Source organism: Rhagoletis pomonella, unplaced genomic scaffold, assembly GCF_013731165.1.
Source record: "Rhagoletis pomonella isolate Grant_MI unplaced genomic scaffold, Rhpom_1.0 Rhpom_scaffold_00007, whole genome shotgun sequence".
Classification (NCBI taxonomy): Eukaryota; Metazoa; Arthropoda; class Insecta; order Diptera; family Tephritidae; genus Rhagoletis; species Rhagoletis pomonella.
In genome coordinates, this window is record NW_023458561.1 from 15,389,417 (window position 1) to 15,409,133 (window position 19,717).

General features: G+C 36.1%; 2 protein-coding genes across 6 annotated transcripts in view; both read right to left on the reverse strand.

Moving 5' to 3' along the window:
- LOC118742368 (uncharacterized protein DDB_G0283357) overlaps positions 1 to 6,398 on the reverse strand; it is a 242,541-nt gene extending 236,143 nt beyond the window's left edge. For both annotated transcript variants that reach the window (XM_036474389.1, XM_036474388.1), the window contains exon 1: positions 5,954 to 6,398. In XM_036474389.1, the coding sequence (XP_036330282.1) occupies positions 5,954 to 6,373 (420 nt within the window). In that variant the 5' untranslated portion in view covers positions 6,374 to 6,398. The remainder of the gene's footprint in view (positions 1 to 5,953) is intronic.
- Positions 6,399 to 6,766: 368 nt separating this feature from the next.
- On the reverse strand, positions 6,767 to 17,533 carry LOC118742369. 4 transcript variants are annotated; one of them, XM_036474393.1, is made up of 2 exons: positions 17,516 to 17,533; positions 6,767 to 8,045 (listed from the first exon to the last, which is right to left on the reverse strand). In XM_036474393.1, exon 2 carries the CDS (start codon positions 7,126 to 7,128, stop codon positions 6,952 to 6,954), a length of 177 nt encoding a protein of 58 aa, XP_036330286.1. In that variant the 5' UTR covers positions 7,129 to 8,045; positions 17,516 to 17,533; the 3' UTR covers positions 6,767 to 6,951. The 4 variants fall into 4 exon arrangements, with proteins under 4 accessions (XP_036330286.1, XP_036330285.1, XP_036330284.1 ...); XM_036474392.1 differs by lacking the exon at positions 17,516 to 17,533 and adding an exon at positions 8,764 to 8,790; XM_036474391.1 differs by lacking the exon at positions 17,516 to 17,533 and adding an exon at positions 8,259 to 8,731.
- Positions 17,534 to 19,717: the final 2,184 nt, after the last annotated feature.

The following is a 19,717-nucleotide window of genomic DNA, read 5'->3' on the forward strand; positions in this document are numbered from 1 at the left end:
TATGTACTTTGTACATTTTAAAACAAACGAGAAATAAATATGTAAATGCAGGTATAAATGCGCTTGTTATACTTGCATTGTGCTGCAGCCAGAGTTGCCAACTGAACTATAATATATATGTAGTATTGTACTATTTTTTGGGTCTGCATACTATATACTGTTGGAAAAAAATATATTATGCAGAAATACTATATTTCTTCAATTATAAATATAAATATATTTCAGTCATTTGTAAGAAAGAAACGTTTTAAAATGGATGACATGTATACTGAAATATCAATATTAAAATAAACATACTTTAAAACAAAGGGTCCACAGATCAAAAATGGCAACAATTTTAAAAACACTTTGACGGATTTACCAAATTTACTTAAAATTATTTCGCTTATGCTCTCTATTCCTGCAACTTCAGCATTCACAGAAAGAGTTTTTTCCATTAAGTTTTTGAAATGGTGAGATGAGAGAAATAAAGCGAATATCTCACTAATAAAAAATGAGCTTTTGATTTATATTAATATAAATATTGATACACTGAGGGAAATAATGCATAGTAAAAATTAATATTTTATATTTGATTATCGTTTAAAAATGTTCGAATTTAAATATAATATTTTCATACAAAATTTATTACGCACGCATTGGACTGTTCACAACTGAGTATATATATGAGTGTACATACGCACCCCAAGCATGCAGAGCGCCGCTCTGAGAGCGGTGACAACACACACATTCATACATAGTACATGTTTATCCGCACAAATCGCGTGCTGTGATGTTGATGGATATTCAACATTTGAAAGCAAATTTATATGTCTGGGTGTCGCTGAGTGCGCAAAGATGCATGCCACAATTTGTTGATATCCAGAGATGGTCAGGGTTCGAATACCACTGCGGGCAACATGCAAGTTAAATATTTTTTTTTAGTTTTTTGTCTTGATTATTCACTTTACGGATGCTTTTTCAGAACGAACGCGGTCATTTTAATATGCGCATAATTGAATTGAATATTTACCGATATACAGTATTTTCGTTGACGTTTATAGTAAGATCAATTACGTTTCTATTTGATTTTAATATTTTTTCCCCTCAGTGTAGCGATAAAGCATACGACACTTTTAAAGAAATATATTTTTTTATAGAGGAAATGCATAAGAAAGAAAAAAGATGTACACTTAAAAAGCATTTTTACTTTTTCTTAAAAAAAAAAAATACTATATATATTTGAAGTGTACTATATTTTTTCAGACTTTTTTGAAAAGTACTATAAATTTCTTTGAAAACGTTGGCAACCCTAGCTGCAGCGCATAACATGAGTCTGCCACATATCGAATCTGTTTAATGGGCTTTTCATGCAAGCGATTATCCTGCGCAGCGCATGACAGGGCAAGACAGCGACGTCTGGAGAATTTTTATTTTTCGCAATGTTACATTTTTAAAGAGAGATGCCACTCTCATTGCTCTCATTAGTCTGTTCCAGTACCCATCAGATTTACAGGAATTACTGACAAGTCGTTCTTGTACATACATTGGGGTATATTTATAGTCGAAACAAAGTCGATTATAAAGTTAGTTGCCGCCATTTCATTGATAATTATGACGAAAAGCAGCAACTAACTTTAGTGCCTACTTCATTTAGGCTATGAATATGCATTCTTCAGTTATGTCTTCCTAACTAAATCTTGAAGTACTGGAACAGACTAACTGATTACACTGAACATCTAATAATGGAAATTATGCGCTCTTTGCGAAGTAGAATTACACGATTTTTGGTTGTATGAATTATATACATACATACATTTTATGTGCCAATAAGTTTAATTTCTTAAAAGTACTGCGGGTCATTTTTGTCTACAAGTTCCTTGCATAACATTATGCTATTATTTCTTAGTTTAGTTTTTATCAAAGAATGCGTTAAAAATTTGCATTCTGCATCCGCAGAGTTATGTGGTCTATACATAGTATAATGGAAAGTCGAGAATGTTTGTACGCGGTAATCTAGAAAACTACCGAACATGTGCCATTCGTTGGATTGCAAAATGAGATACCAAATTAAAGGGCCTGGTCTTCGCATGTACAAAAGCTTTCATTTTTTTAATAGGGTTGCCATCTATTTAAGAATTACTATCTTCTGTACATAGTATAAAGGAAAGTCGAGATATTTTGACCACTTCTTCTTCTTCTTATTTGGCACTACAACCGTTTGTCAGTTTGGGCCGAGACCAAAAAGCTTTTCCAATTGCTTCTCTCCTGCGCGAATTTGCGCCAGTTGGTTATCCCGAGCGCAGACAGGTCCTTCTGCACTTGGTCCTTCCAATGCGTTCGTGGGCGCCCTTGCTTTCGTTGTCCACCCATGGGTGCGGAGTCGAAGGATCTTTTCACCGGAAAGTCGTCATCCATGCGTACAACATGTCCAAGCCAACGCAATCGCTGTATTTTTATGCGCTTAACTATGTCCATGTCGTTAAAAAGCTCATACAGTTCCTCATTCCATCTTCTCCGATATCCGCCATCCACGAAAACAGGGCCGTAGATTTTGCGTAGAATAGTTCTCTCGAAAGCCCCCAAAGCCTTCTCATATTTTGACCACGCTAATCTCAAAAACCACTGAATGGGTTTATACGAGATTTTTTAAGTATAATCTGTATCGATAGGAATAATATCTTTAGTACTTTAAATTCCTATAGGGTTGCCACCAGTCTAAAAAATTATTAGATCTGTACTGTTCTTTGGATTACAAGATATAAGGTGTCAAATAAAAGGGCTCGGCCTTTTGGGTAGGGTTGCCACTTTTTAAAAATTTTAAGATCTTCACCGTTTGTTGGACTAAAAACTGAGGTACCAAATAAAAGGATATGGTTTTTGCATGAGCAATAAGTTTTTATTTTTTGATTGAGTGGGGTTACCACCTATTTAAAAATTATGTATCTATAATACGCGAGGGCATTTTTTGTTAATGACATTAGATTTGCACAGTTCAGTCAATTAAAAAAATGAGGTGTTGAAAGGAAAAGGCTTGACCTTACGATTTACAGTAAGGTTTTATTTTTGGAAGAGGGTTGCAACCTGTGTGAAAAATTAAAAAATGTGGGCTGTTCGTTAGATTACAGGAAATGAGGTATCATATGAAAGGGCTTGACCTCCAGATGCGCAATTATACATTATTTTTTAGTAGGGTTGCAACCTGTTTAGTTGTCAATCGTATCTTATTTAATATCTACGCATTCAGCGCGTGGCAAAGCCTTGCGAATTCGGAGCCGGCTAGTGAAATTATATAAAAAACAGAATTGGCGAGATGCATGAAGCTATTGTCATTCATTTTTAATAGAATATACTTTTTCCCAAAACATATCAATTTCCAGATTGCTGGACCACTTAGGCTCAGTAAATTCAAAACAAAACAAAAGAGGTAAAATTGGTAAATCTTCTTTAGAAACTATCTTAGTTATTAACTATTTGTAAAAAATTTATATCTGCACACTTGAAGTCAAATCCTAAATTTATTTGGTCCAAGAACTCTATGCAAAACTTTAATATATTGGTTTTAACTTCAAGAGTTTAAGAACAATTGACACTACTTTTCATAAACATTTCCGCTTTCATTCCAACAAAAACGTAGTGTGATTATTTCATTTTTACAATCAGTATTAATATTGTTACTGATCGCATCTTTTTAAATAAAGTTACTCAAAATTAAGAGATAATGTGCTTTGATAGTTGCATATAAGTATGGCAAACTAGAGCTTTCAGCTTGGAACTCTTTGTTAAGATTGTTAATTATGGAAGAAATATACGATAAAAATAAAAAATAGCATTTGGTTTTGCAACACATTCCTTCTGCCAGGGCTGCAGATCGCATATCGTTTACTTCATAAAAGCAGGAAGTAAAACAAAATTTCAAACTATCCCATTGCTCAACTATTCTTAACACAACGCTTTCTAGTGAAAGCCATCGTGTTTGAGATATGCCCAAGATTTTGTGGAGTTTTACCGAACAGTAGTCCTGAAATTCCTCCAGTTCACGTATCCTCTTTGCGCTGTTGGAAAAGAAACACATATGTTGCGGTACAGTGTCTCAATGCTTATCGGCAATTTTTTACAAGCGTAGCTTGAGTAAAGGTGAAGTGTGTGGTATGTGCATTTTATATAAAATAAATCGGTTTCTGTACTCAATAATGTTTTCAGCCTGCCCAAGTCTCTAGCCTAACATTGACTCCATCAGTTGCCAAACCAATTAGGTTTCTTATTTTTAAAGGCAGCATTGGCAAATATTTAAAAGTACAAGTGCCAAATATTTATATGCAAAATGATGCTTGAAATATAATTTTTATAATTAAGAACTTAAAAACTTAATTTAACCATCCGACCAAAATCTTACTTTAACTACCAAGCTACCAAATAAAAAAGAAGCGACCAAATTTGGCGGGAAAAGACCAAAAGTGGCAACACTGCCACTGTCGGAAAATTCAGACTCCACGACGAAAAGTCCGATAACGGACTGAGGCTGGTCGACTTCGCCTGGGCCCGAATCAGAATTGGAAAGGACCTCTCCGAGCCGTTTGAATCCAAACGAGTTTTCAGACAAGGTGACTCCCTTTCGTGTGATTTTTTTAACCCGATGTTGGACAAGATAATAAGAGCCGCAGAACTGAACCGCTCAGGCACAATACTTTAAAAGAGCGCACGATTGCTGGAGAATGCCATCGACATCGATATTATTGGTAAAAACAAGGGCAACGTCTGTTCTGCCTTCTCGGGATTGGATCGAGAAGCAAAGCGAATGGGTCTGGTGCTGAACGAGGACAAAACGAAGTATCTCCTGTCATCACACAAACAGTCAGAGCATACGCGTCTTGGCCCACACGTCACTGTTGACAGGTACAAGTTTGAAAAAGTAGACGACTTCGTTTATTTGGGAACCAGCATTAACACCAATAATAGTGTCAGCCTTGAAATCTAAAGGAGAATCACTCTTGCCTACAGTTGCTACTTTAGACTGAGTAGGTAATTGAGAAGTAGGTCCTCTCTCGTCGTTCAAAGATCACACTCTACAAGTCACTCATCATGCCTCTATGCCTCTGCTGGGTTTTGGCGCGGAGACATGGACAACGAAAACATCTGATGAAGCACCCCTTGGAGTTTTCGAGAGAAAGATTCTGCGCATTGGCGCTGGCGAATACCGCAGACGGTTTAACGATGATCCGTATGAGCTTTACAACGATATAGACATAGTGCAGCGAATTAAAATTCAGCGGCTCCTTTGGCTTGGCCATGTCGTTCGAATAGACAGAAATGCTCCTGCTCTGAATGTATTCAACCCGGGCCGCGATGCTGGCAACAGAGGAAGAGGAAGGCCTCCTCTGTGTTGGAAAGACCAGGGGGAGAAAGACTTGGCTTCACTTGGCAAATCCAATTGGCGTCAGTTAGCACAGAAGAGAAATGACTGGCGTGCTGTTTTGGAGTCCGCCAAAATCGCTTAGGCGGTTACAGCGCCAATAAAAAAGAAGGAGTCACATTACCTTACGGTGTGTATAGCCGTCATCTTAATTGGCATCTGGTAATATTTACAAGACAACGTAAAATAACGGTCGCTTTCGAGGAAACCTAAGCTTTAGGCGTTAACGTAGCACAGCTGATTGCACCCTCGAAATGAGGAGACAGCGCATACATGTCCGTGACTTGTACTGTTTTGGATCTCAGCAACAAAAAACCGATTTTGGACTTGAACGGTTGTCGAACCCACCGACTCAATTTTCTTATTATGAGACATAATTCCTTACATAACGTCAAAGCAGCTTTTTATTCATGCTTACATAGATTAATTTTTTAAATTTATGTATTTAGTTGATGATGTTCTACCAGCAAACAAAGGATATGTTTTTGCATATCAAAAACTTAATTATTTCTTATTCTTTTTTCGTGTGTATGAGTGTTTGAGAATGTTTTTATCTCTTACCTGACTGTTATTATTTGTAGGTGCAATGCCACTAATTTTTCTGCTATTATTACTTATGGAACTGACGCCACTGTTGTTATTGTTGTCGCTACTATTGTTATTCTGCTGTTGCTGATAATGGTTGTGATTCTGGTGAAGATTGCTGGCTGCGTATTCCATTTGATCCGCGCAAAAATTAGTTATTCCCGTCGTCGGATTGATTTTTGATGCCACAGCGCTGATACTGGTGCTTTTGAGCGCCGTTAAATCTTGTTGTTGCTGCTGCTGTTGCTGGATGTGCTGCTGATGATGATACTGTTGTTGTTGCTGCAGGTGGGAAGGTGATTGTTGATGTTGTTGTTGCAATGGGTATGGATCGAATAATGTTTGCAAATCGAAATAATTTGGCTGCTGCTGATGTGAGAGCAGCGAAAGCGCCATTCGGTATTGTAGGTATCCTAAGGATATCAACTCACGCACGCACACTCGTAGAAAAACTGTTAATTTAAGACGAGATTTTCAAATCGGACTAACGTGATATATCGATAAAAACCCAGAAGATATATATTTCCGCTTAGTTACGTTGTTGTTATTTCTTTCCGACGCGACAAAAAACTGAATTGCTTGGTAGCAGCTAGGAGGGTCAACTTCTGACGAGCGACGTCACTGCTTATAGACTCAAAATGATAACTGCTTTGAGATTTTTTAATCACACATATCTTAAAATAATTATGGCTATTTTGTTTTGCTTTAATATGGCAATTTCGAGGTACACTTTCAGAGAAATTACTTGCTTTTACTAACAACCAAATTTAATTTTGCGTCCCTCTTTTTTATTTCATTTTTATTTATTTTTTATTTTTTTTGTGTTTTTTTGATTATTTTTTTTTAACAGTAAATATGTGCATATAACTTTGTAACACAAACTAGTAACAAACTTGCTATGTTGGCTAAATATTTTATTTTGACACTGAATGCTGTTTGACTAAAACAGTTTAAGGTATTTTCGGCTAGATTGTTTAAAATAATACGAAAAAGGAATTGTATAGCTCCTTTATTCCAGTGGTTTCGCGTTGTCGATGGCTTCGCAGTAGGGTATTCTCGATTTTCAGCAGCATTTTGTTTATCAGATACATGTAACTCACTTGGTGCTCATTGGTATGGAATCGGAGTTCTTTGTGATTAGACTTCTCCATTTATTTATATGCAAGTTTGTTTTATCACAATTGCTGGATTCAAAAACGGTGTCTTTCGGTATATTGAACTGGTAGTTTTCGCAATGTTGTTTCTAGCGTAGGCGTTACAGCAATTTAACACTGTAATTAGACGGCAATAAGGCGCTATTCGCGTCTAGTCAAATGCTTGAAAACATGACGGCGCATTGACTTATCTCGCATGGGACGACTAAAAAACACCGAATAAACGAGTTTAATACGTTTTATTTAGTTATTAAAACTTTTGTCTGTATTATTCTTTAAGATCTATGTATGTATGTATGTATTTATTAAAATATTTTTTTTATATTTAACAAATTTCAAGTTAATTGTACGATCACTTGTGAAAATTGATACACGAACTGTATTCTCCGAACAAGTGGTATGGAAAATATTTCCAACTCGCGCAACGCTCGTTTACTTTCTGACTTGAGTTTTTGGCTTTGTTAATAATTCAACACTATACACATAGTCGCTCGCGTAATCTTTGCACTGCTAGTGTGTGTTTAACTTTTTGGCTTTGTATTTTGTATTCAACTTTGTATTTGTTAATTTGATAAAGTTTACTTCAATACACTTATGTTGTTTACTCTGCGGTAATTTTTGTTGTAACTGTTGCTGTCGCGCAACTGTTATTGCTGTTGTTTTGTTGACGTTGTCGTTGTGAGCACGCCCAGTTAGTAAGAACGTGATTTTAATGGCGATTTAGTTAGATTCTGTAACTATTTTTATGTATTCGCACACTTAACGATTTTACAATTGTTGATTTTTCGTCAAAGTTTTAATCAGATGGGCTGACATACAGCAATTGCTTATCTGATTGTGTGTATGTTTGTAAATATGTTTACTATCAGCGTGATTGGGCAGGTATGTAGGTAACAATGTCCTGCTATTTACGCCTGAAATGAAAAAGTAGCATCAAATTGATAGTACGAGTGCTAATTACACAAAAAAAATCTGCATTAACACAAACTTATGTATACATATATGTACATACTTATACTTATATGTACTAGTAAAAGTTCTATTAAAATTCTCGCACAAAAAATCGGTTTAATCGTCACGTCACTTGATATTTTTTAGGCACATTTGCCGCTTGCGTATATACATACATATGCACATATCTATGTGGTCTTTAGATAACTGTTGTGAGCAATGAAAATCGACAGTATACGCGGCACGGAACTATTAAGACACGTTAACAGAGCAATTTTAATACAACGAAGCAATGCTTCGCACAGCGAATTGACGCCAACATTTTAGTAGAACCCTTTGGCTGAATCCAACCACCACCGCCACCGCGCGTCGTTCGTACACGAGGTCAAAATAAAAATGAATAGGGAAAAGTTTTGTTGCTTGCGGGAAACTGTAGATCCGAATCCGATCAATCGGAACAACGATAGTGCTGATTCTGGCCTTGTTTGTGTCTCCGGTTACGGGCCCAGCTTTAGCTACGATTCAGATACGGACTCCGATAGATCTACTGGCAGCGCTCGCTCGATACTCACTACAAGCACAAATTAACTGAAAACGAGAACGGAATCAAAAACTACTGGTGGCTGCGATACGTATGGATGTATTTCATTATTATCCGTGTTTGTAAATAAATGTACATACTTATCACAGCGCTGGCTTGATTTTGTCAGTACCAGAGAGGTGTGCACACACAAAGAATATTTAATAATAAAGCAAGTGGTTGGGTACTGACAGAATTCAGTAACTTATTTTTGAAAACATGTATATATGTATATGAACATACATATGTATGTAGATGAGTGCTATTTTAGCAACGTAAAAGATTGTAGGCTACGACTGTATAGGTGAGAACACATTGTAAGGTAATAGAGATCGAGATCGAGAGAAATAGTAACTTTTGTTTGCAAGTTGAGCTGTAAGTGTGTGGGACTTTTTTATTAGTATGGCTTTATGAGCTTCGCCAATCATATATGTATTTACATATGAACCCACTAGAACTTGAAGGGAGATCTCCCTAAGTGAGGAATAAAAGAGTACTCGGTTATTAACTCCTTTATTATCGCTTGGAGTCAATAGGGTGATCTCCTAAGCGAGCGATTAAAGAAAGCTCCCTGAGGCATGATTTGGGAGCAATAAGCGAAATTTGTCGGTTTTGCACTCCTGTATTACCTACGCGCTTAGGAGCATAATGGGAGATCTCCCAAGTGAGCAGTAAAAGAATCCTTCCGGAGACATGATTTCGGATGTTTAAGATTTGTGATTTGTCGGTTTTGTACTCCTTTATTACTCGTTTAGGAGTTAATAGGGTGATCTCCTAAGCGAGCCATTAAAGAAAGCTCCCTGAGACATGATTTGGGAGCAATAAGCGAGATTTGTCGGTTTTACCTACTCGCTTAGGAGCATAATGGGAGATCTCCCAAGTGAGCAATAAAAGAATCCTCCCAGAGGCATGATTTCGGATGTTTAAGATTTGAGATTTGTCGGTTTTGTACTGCGTTATTACCCGCTTAGGTGCAAAAAGCGATGAGCAATCCAGGAGTATTCCCTTTGATTGATACGCACCTGTGTTTTTGGAAAATGTAGTATGAAGAAAGCAAGATAGATAACTGATGTGTACATACATACATTCTTACATGCGTAAATAAAATCAGGAAACAATCAAATAAATTGGACAGCAAATCCTTAGGGCCGCTGGTATGTCTGACAACATTTGTTTATACTTATAAATGATTGTATTATTTAACTCAAAATATGGCTGACTTCCAAACCGTTGCATACGTACAAAGTATAATGTCCCATAACGCCGCCGAACTAAAAAATATTGACAATGTATACCTTTCCAAAACGCATTCGAAAAGTTATCGTAACGCATCGCTAGAGCAATCAGCGCATCAGAAACAAAGTTGATGCCAAGGCGTATTCAATAAGTTGGTATCGGTACGACAATAACAAAATGTACATGTATTTTGCTTTTGCGGCGAGGACTGTCAAAAATTTCATACGAAAGATGTGAAGGAGAACAGAAAACAATAAACAATCAGCTGCTCCAACCAATCAACAGCACCCATTTGACATATGAAGCCGTGAGGCGAAGAAAAATAAAAGGGTACTGCTATCACCTATTGAATACTCCTTGGTTGATGCTTCGTTTGTTTCTGGTTACCATTGGTGTTTTGAAAATGGAAAATTCTGAAAAATTGTTCATTGCTAAATTGAATATTTAATAAAATATGCAATGTATAAGATTGCAATGTGTCGCAACTCTGTATTAACAAACAGTTTGAATACCGCAGTATAACAGTTTCCAAACATTGTATTGATACGTTTTGGATGTCAGCCTATATTTCAGATTTCGGGGCCGGCGTCTAAGTTCTATCGTTGCCAATCTTGCCCTGTCCAGAACTTTTACTGGGTCTTGCCGGAAATTTTTTAAGGCGTGAATCGTTTTGCTGCGCTCCCAGGTGAATATAAGTCAAATAATTTTTCCAGGAAAGCATCCTCGCCACACAAATCTTGTGGATCATATAAAAGGATGTTTATACATATGTATGGACATATATATAATGTTTGAATTTGTTATTACTGATCGATATTTGTACTCCAATTTTAGTTAGTATTTAATGTAATAAGTATTATTTGTGTTTTTTTCAGTTTTTGTAATAATCAGATTAAATATTAGGGGTATTCTCCAAATCTTGCAAACCTATTGCAAGTAGCACGGATTGATGCAACGTCGAAACCTATGTATATATTTTGCAAAATAGCATAGCAAGATAAATGCGACCCTGTGCTAGTTGTTTTGTTGTTGGAATAGCTACATATTTCTATTTCTATTTCTATTTCTATTTTTTATTGCTGTCTCTTGTTATTGTATTTAATACATAATTTCGCTGCTTGCTACCCATGCATGCTTCCTCTTTGCAATGGGGTGCTCTCGTACTCTTCGAAATTGGGAATAGTATTTTTGCATTTCGCGCAATCCGTGCTTCGTACAAGACTTCGAGAATACCCCTATTGTATTAATGTGCATATGTATGTACATATATATGTACATATGTATATCTTCTATATATATAAAATAACACAGGCCAACAAAAATGAGAAAAAATGTTGGTGCGACAAATGTTAAAGCTATTTTTGATAGACTTTTTTGTGCTGATTACGAATCCGTAAGTACAAAGGATCCAACACGTACAGGTTTTGAGAAAATCGTGGTCAACGTGTCAAAAAATCGGGCTTTTGCAATATTTGAGAAGCTCTAGCAAAGAGTAAAAAGGTGATAGAACCTTCCACTTAGGATTAGATTAAAGCAAGAACCATCGACTACTATCTTTGAAAATACCATTCCTGCACATTGAATTTATGGTCACTTATAGTCATTTATTGAGCAGTAAAATTTGACTTTTGGCGAAGTTTGAGTCCCTGCCGCAATTAAACAAAAGGTGATAGAACCTGCCACTTAAGCTTAAATTAAGGCTTGAACTTTCGACTACAATCCCAAAAAAACCATCTCTTGGTCTTGACCCTAAGATCACTTATAGTCGTTTATTGAACAGCAAAAACAGATTTTGGCAGCATTTTTTTTTTCAATAGCACAATTTGCCAGCATTTTTTTTATTGTTCAACAAATGACTATAAATGGCCATCAAGTAAAGGTGCAGGGATGGTATTTTCAGGGGCAGTAGCCTAGGGCTCTAGATTTAAGTTAAGCCTAAGTGGAAGGTTCTACCACATTTTTACTCTTTGCTCGAGCTTCTCAAATATTGAAAAAAAAACCGATTTTTTGACACTTTGACCACGATTTTCTCAAAATCTGTACGTGATGGAATCTTTATAATTACGGATTCGTAATCAGCTCAAAAAAGTCTATCAAAAACAGATTTAACATTTGCCGCACCAAAATCAGTGTTGCCCTGTGTAATAGCCGTTTTCGTTGTTCGGACTTAACTCAAAAACTACTGCATAGATTTCAGTCAAATTTTCAGAGGTTATACCTTGCGTATATGGTCCTATTATAGGCTACCAGAAAACTCGCTAGGTGGCGCTGGGGTTGAGCTATTTATAAAAGTCGTATTTATGAACCGATTCCGTTAAATTTAAAGCGTGTGCTACCTCCATGATGAGAAATACGTATGCGAAAAATAGACCCGCTAGGTGGCGCTGGAGTCGAGTTATTTATAAAAATCTTATTTATGAACTGAGTTTTTTTAAATTCAAAATGTAAGCTACCAGCATGATGGAAAATAAGTTTACCAAAAATAGACCCGCTAGGTGGCGCGGGAGTCCAGTTATTTATAAAAGCCGTATTTTTGAACCGATTTCGTTGAAATTCAGAGTATAAGCTACCAGCATGATGAAAAAAGCATTTGCGAAAAACGGACCCGATACAAGCCCAATTTATGAACCGATTTTGTTAATGCGAATTCGAAACGTTTATTACTTTCATGATGATTTTATTTTTTTTCATTCTAAACATATATGTATGTACATACATACATAAAATGGTAGCCGTTTTCGTTGTTCGGACTAAACTCAAAAACCAGTAAAATTTCCGGAGGTTATACCTTGCATATATTCCTATTATAGCCCATTAGACAACACGCTGGTGTCTCTGGAGTAGGGTTACTTATAAAAGTCGTATTTATTAACCGATTTCGTTCGAAATTCGCAAAGTGAGCTATCTGTTTGATGAAAAATTCATTTCCTAAACATGAACTATATTTTATAAAATCTGATTGAAATTCATAATGCGTATTCATTTTATGACAAGCAGTGGTTTTGCAGAAAAGGGACCTAATGGATTGCAGCCGAAATATATAGAAACCCGCACGGGGTTTGAACTGCTTTGGCCCTATATTCATCTTAGACGAATTTACTTTTCATATGGCTAAATGGTGGACTCGTTTAAGTATGCGTGTAAACACCGCAACATTGTAAGCGCACCTTTGTCTGATGAACTCATACACCCTAAATGCGATTTTGCACCTACCTCCGATTGACAAAATTTCTCGGGGCGGCCGTTAGTACAGCAGTAAGACTCAAAGAAACCAGTTCATAAATATTAAGGAAAATTGTAAATAGACAATAAAATATTCGACCACATCCGTTAAAGAAGGAACACGGAAGGTATATCAATGGCTTCATTTGAATGATATTTAAGAGATCACAGCACTCATTTAGTCAATGTATGGGAAAACTTTTCATCCTGTGGGGGCGGGGCAGGATTCTTGGCCTTCCTATAATTGAAAACGCTCATCTGTGCTCTTTAGTTTCCTTATAAGGACTTTTATTGGCTTACATGTTACATCGGACTAATGTTAAAGAATATTACGCACGCTTGGTAGAGATCTCACAGGTGGAAATAAGACCATCGGTAAAACTTATGACATCGAAAGGGATTAGTATTCCATATGGTATCACAGAGCTACTATTCTTGGCCTATGTATGAGGAGGATTCTGCTCTTTATTCGTTTCAATTTAAACTAAAAATGTTTACTTTACAGACCGCTTTTGCTTTTAAACGCTATTTTTGTATTGGCGAGCGCAAAAGATCTTAATAGGCGCAGCCTAATGTTTATTATCGCTCATCTGCTCGTCGAATGTGTGCAATTGCATATCGGGCAGCAATTGGACACATTCGTCGAGCAGATGAGCGATAATAAACATTAGGCTGTGATATTTTTATTTATAGTTATTTATTAGTGATGTCAAAGTTAAATATGTTAAAATAATTATTGTGTCAAATGTGATGTAAATGTACAGATGTAAGTGTTACCGTCGAAGAATTGTATTTGTATATGTGTATGTGTGTTGTTTCCATACTGCAATATGTAACATTGTATCTAAAACTATGTTCCCATTGGCGTAATTTAGAGGTCAATCTTAATTTACGCATAAATTTAGTACAAACTAAGTAATTTCGCCTTGTAAAGTCCCTCAGTAAATTAAGATGAAAGTACGTAGTTTATCTTAAACCAAGAACCAAATCACGAACAAATCAGTGTCGGCTCTAATTTTATCGATAATAATCGAAAAAAGTATTGTCCCACAACTGATATGTCATTGTGTTTTGACGTTTTTGTTTTTGATAATCGCGCGTGGTAGTTTGTAAAATATTTCCAGAAGCTTTCTCTTTTGATCACTCATCTAAAATCTAAAAAATTACCACAAACAACTCAGAATATAAAAATATACGCAATTACTCACATTCGCGATCTCTTTTCGTTAAATAAACAATAACACAGGGTTGCTACAAAGCTGTCAAGACAAATAAAGAAACGCGTGTATGAACGCACTTAATTTAGTGAGGTATTTTAAACGAAACTAAGTATTTTATGTTGGTAATGTGAACATAGTTTAATGGTTGTGTTTTTTATGTTTTCTTTTCCAAATAAATAAAAACAGACTCCCTGAAGAAGGCGAAAAACAACGCCGAAACGCGTAGGAGGAAAAAAGGAAACTTGTTTTTGCTTTTTTAAAATACCAGCCGGAAAAGCTCCTAAAATAACAAAAAGATAACTCACTTTATGTTTAAAGAGCTATTTGCTTTGCACTGATTTACTTTTTGTGGCAAACTGTGCTTTAAAATTAGGAATATAAAGTGTCAATTATTCCTTCATTTTCTAAAACCGTTATTCTTAAAAATAATTTATATTTGTTACGTATAATGGGTATTTCTGGGATACTTATAACGGGTGATTTTTTTGAGGTTAGGATTTTCATGCATTAGTATTTGACAGATCACGTGGGATTTCAGACATGGTGTCAAAGAGAAAGATGCTCAGTATGCTTTGAAATTTCATCATGAATAGACTTACTAACGAGCAACGCTTGCAAATCATTGAATTTTATTACCAAAATCAGTGTTCGGTTCGAAATGTGTTTCGCGCTTTACGTCCGATTTATGGTCTACATAATCGACCAAGTGAGCAAACAATTAATGCGAATTAATGCTTCGTAAATAAGCAAAATTGCCGCATTTGGAGTGAAGAGCAACCAGAAGCCGTTCAAGAACTGCCCATGCATCCCGAAAAATGCACTGTTTGGTGTGGTTTGTACGCTGGTGGAATCATTGGACCGTATTTTTTCAAAGATGCTGTTGGACGCAACGTTACGGTGAATGGCGATCGCTATCGTTCGATGCTAACAAACTTTTTGTTGCCAAAAATGGAAGAACTGAACTTGGTTGACATGTGGTTTCAACAAGATGGCGCTACATGCCACACAGCTCGCGATTCTATGGCCATTTTGAGGGAAAACTTCGGAGAACAATTCATCTCAAGAAATGGACCGGTAAGTTGGCCACCAAGATCATGCGATTTGACGCCTTTAGACTATTTTTTGTGGGGCTACGTCAAGTCTAAAGTCTACAGAAATAAGCCAGCAACTATTCCAGCTTTGGAAGACAACATTTCCGAAGAAATTCGGGCTATTCCGGCCGAAATGCTCGAAAAAGTTGCCCAAAATTGGACTTTCCGAATGGACCACCTAAGACGCAGCCGCGGTCAACATTTAAATGAAATTATCTTCAAAAAGTAAATGTCATGGACCAATCTAACGTTTCAAATAAAGAACCGATGAGATTTTGCAAATTTTATGCGTTTTTTTTAAAAAAAAAGTTATCAAGCTCTTAAAAAATCACCCGTTAATTAAAAATCTGAATTAAGTCGTGCCAAGAAATGAAAAAAACGGTGATATATTGAATGCTTATTTGTGATAACTCAGCGTTAAATTGTATTAAATGTATTGAAATGTAATATATACCCCCTTATTCTGCAACTCTTTCGTATTCGAATTTTGCTACGAATCGTAGAAATAGTATGATACAATCCGAATCGTATTTTCGAACTTTCGTAATTCGTAACAATGGCATGCCTAAAAACGAACGAGTAAGCTTTTTTGCGTAATTTTGTACGAAAACACGTCTGTGTCGGAGGAGAAATAAAATATGTATATCGATATGTGTTGGCAAGAAATATTGGTGGTGCTCATTTAAACAGATGCAACTGCCTTTCGTATATACGTATATTTTTATCCACTGCTTTATATAAACGAGCAAAAAATAATCTTTGTTGCCCCTCATCGATAAACTTGGGTCCGGTTTAGTTATCTGTACAATGATTTTCGGTTGTTGTGTCCAAACGCATAATCCAAATACAAAAACTTTAACATACACGTGTAAGGTGAAGGATTCACATTTTATTTAGGATAAATGTTTCAAATTTCCTACCACTAGCTTATTAATAAACTCGGTTTGCACTATGCACTTTTTTGCAAAATTTCGACGTGGGTTCGTGGGACGTGGCGAAAATACTGTGGACTGCGTAGCCGGAGTGATATGCACAAGAAATGTTGTATACTTTTGACACGCGGAAGCCCCTCTTCCCCGCAACACAGAAAGGAGAAATTCTACTTAGTAAGGGTTATAATCCCTAAGCGCGGCCGGAGGCAGAAGCGAGCGCAGCAGCTGGTGGACCTACCAAAGTGCATGTTTCCAATGGCTTGGAAGAAGCTGATAATGCATTAACTGGATTGAGAACCAGAGCTTCATGCAAAGGAGGAGTTCTGGCTTGTGGTTCAGCAATTCAACCAGAAGCTGACATACATATGTAGATGCGCCCATGGTTACTATGCCCGACAGCTCCGCATACCTTTGTGAATCCATTGCCATAGCACCCTCTTACTCCGCTGCTATAATTGCAAATACATCAGAATCCATCATTTTCCTCAAAATATGTAAAATTAACCAATTTTACAATAAACAAGCACTTTATGAGTGTTTTTTTAATTCTTTTCCACTTTGTTTTCCTTCATTCAGCTATCTTCGAAAAACAACTGATAGCTGGCAATGCTGCACATGTTTCCGCAAGGGTTGCAGCATGTGGACTTTTCGTTTTTCGTAGCGTAGCTACGAATTACGAATTACGAAACTTCGGGTTCTAGAATAAGGGGGATAGACTCTTCGGCATCTAATAAGAAATATAGGAATTTTAATTTAAATGGTTTATGGAGTATTTATGAGACATAGTACTTAAATAAAAACTTAACGAAAAATATTTTGCATAACTACAAATTTCGGGTGCTCAGTGATATATTTACGTATGTGCAGTATCGTTCATATCAATAGCACTCCCATTTCAAAGTGAGATTTTTACCAATTTTGTTTATTTTATTTTAAAACTGATTAAAGGTCAAACATTTTGATGAAAAATCGTTAAATTTAACTTTGTTTTGTTTGCAAAGTTCACGGTTTATATTATTTAGTTTTAAGCATGATCATTTAAATAATAACCAATTTTAATTCTCAATATTTAAAAAATAAATGGTTTACGCAGACTTGCTGTCAAGTGTAGCTTAACTAAATTTTATATTTTGCATTCAATTTTATACGTACGTAGAATGTTACCAATAACGACTTTTTTGGAAATATTTTAGCAGTTGCCCCATAAACTATGTAGAGAATTGTATTAAAAAAACGAAAAAAGTTTATTAGTTTTAGGGTCTAAGCAGGTCGAAAAATATAGTATATTACATTTGTGCATCTTTTGTCAGCTTTCACATGACCAGGATGAGTAACATTGATGACAGCGAGACTGTCTCTAAATTTTACTGCAGGGTATATTTAGGTGCGTATGTAAGCGCATAGTTACCCTGCAGCAAAATTTAGGGACAGTCTGGCAAAGCGCTAGTTCCGTCCTACAAATTTCAGAACTGTCTCTGAACTACTGCAAAAGGGATGCAGAGTTGGACGGTTGAAACTCTCGGTGTGTTAGTTGCGCTCTGTTGAGAAGTAAATGCACAAATTCTCACTTCTCGTACAATACGAAAATAGCTCAGTGGGAAGACCTCCGACTCTAATATCGTTGGTCACCAGTTCAAATCGCGGTGGAGGCAGTTGTGATTTTCAGATTTAAGAAATTTAAATTGTTGAGTGCCGCTTAAAAATTGAAGAGAAAAGTGATCAAATAATATAAACAAACTAAAAAAAAAATAAATAAAAATTTAATAGAATGCAATCTGTAAAAGAACAGAAAAAACCAAAAAAGATCAAAAAATCGAATAATCAGAATTTTTTTTTTAATAAAAAACTTTTTGGTCCAGATCTGTCTAAACCAATTTAGAATAGAAAAATAATCTAGTAATCGAGTTTTAAAATTTCTTCTCTTAGAAAAACTTGCTGACCCAGAACTGTCCAAAATGGAACTAGTAGTAGGACATCGCCATGTAAAAAGAGACATTTGAAAGCATTGCGTTGGGATAGATCGAGAACCAGTACCGCCTCTTAAAGAGCTAGTTCTGCGCTAGTCCTGAACTAGCGCGATTTACTGCAGGGTTTCTATGATTAAGTATGTATGAGTATGATGTACGTACGTGGGTCCAAATATCATTTATGTATTCTCTCATTAATGAACGTTGTACATAAATAAATACATTTGTGGTATTCACCAAAGTGAGCAAGTGGGCTGGAAGTCTGGCTAAAGACCAGATCAGCTCTAGCAACGACTGTTATCAACATTCGTTACTTGAGCTCATCTGCTCTTTTGCCAAAGTGCCAGGCCACTTGCTCAATTTGGTGAATACCACTATTGTATATGTACATTAGAGTGGTCCAGTTGGTATGGGGAAAAAATTCATCCTATAAAACGGGGCACGTCCTTAGTTTTTTCCTTTTGATATTTGTAACAACTTTCAGTTTTCTACTGCAACCAATACATGCCATGACAACTAAAGCTTGTTATATTATTTTAGATAATTTAAATTTGAAGTATTATTAGGTTACTTAACCAATTTTTTTATTAATATTCATATGTACACAATACTTCTACAGTAAAATATAAGCATCATGAGCATCCTCTAAATTTATACTTAAAAATTTAAAGTTTGGTACCAGCACCTCTTTCGGCAAGAGGAAACATTTTTGGAAGGTGCCCCAAACCCTTTCTCGGAAAAAATTTTTTTGGACCACTCTAATGTACATAGGTGCCAAACCGCAATAGGTGGCCAGTTAGGTCTTCCACAACGCAGCAATTTGCACTTGAGAATGCTCAGCTTCCCAGTAGAAATCGGTTGTAAGCATTCTTTAAGGATGCTTGCTATATGAGTGAATGACTACGCATGAATTGTTCACACTAATTCAAATTCTAGCGAATTGCAAGCGAATGTACGTTGTCGTTGTTTTAAGTACATTTCTTGATAAATTTGAAGTGGAATTTTTGTAATATTTTCAGTCTTGTACAAAAATTTTAGTGAACGGACGTGTTGTGCGATACTATTTTCAGCACAATCGGGATTTTACAAGATATGCATTTACATATGTAAGTGCTACTTGTTTGTATGTCCCCGTATATTAAAATGTATCAGGAAAGTAGCATTAAATATGGGGATCTTGTAAGAATGCTTTAATACTGTTCCATTAATGCATTTTTATATGTTTGAAACATTAATACAGCCATATGCATACAGCAATAGTACAAGTGTATGATTAAGGTACGCATACGCTCTGATAAACCACGCGTGTTTAATGGAAATGAAATTTCATTTATACTGGCATGTATACACAGCAGCACGCTCATGCCACCAACAGCGAGGTTGTATG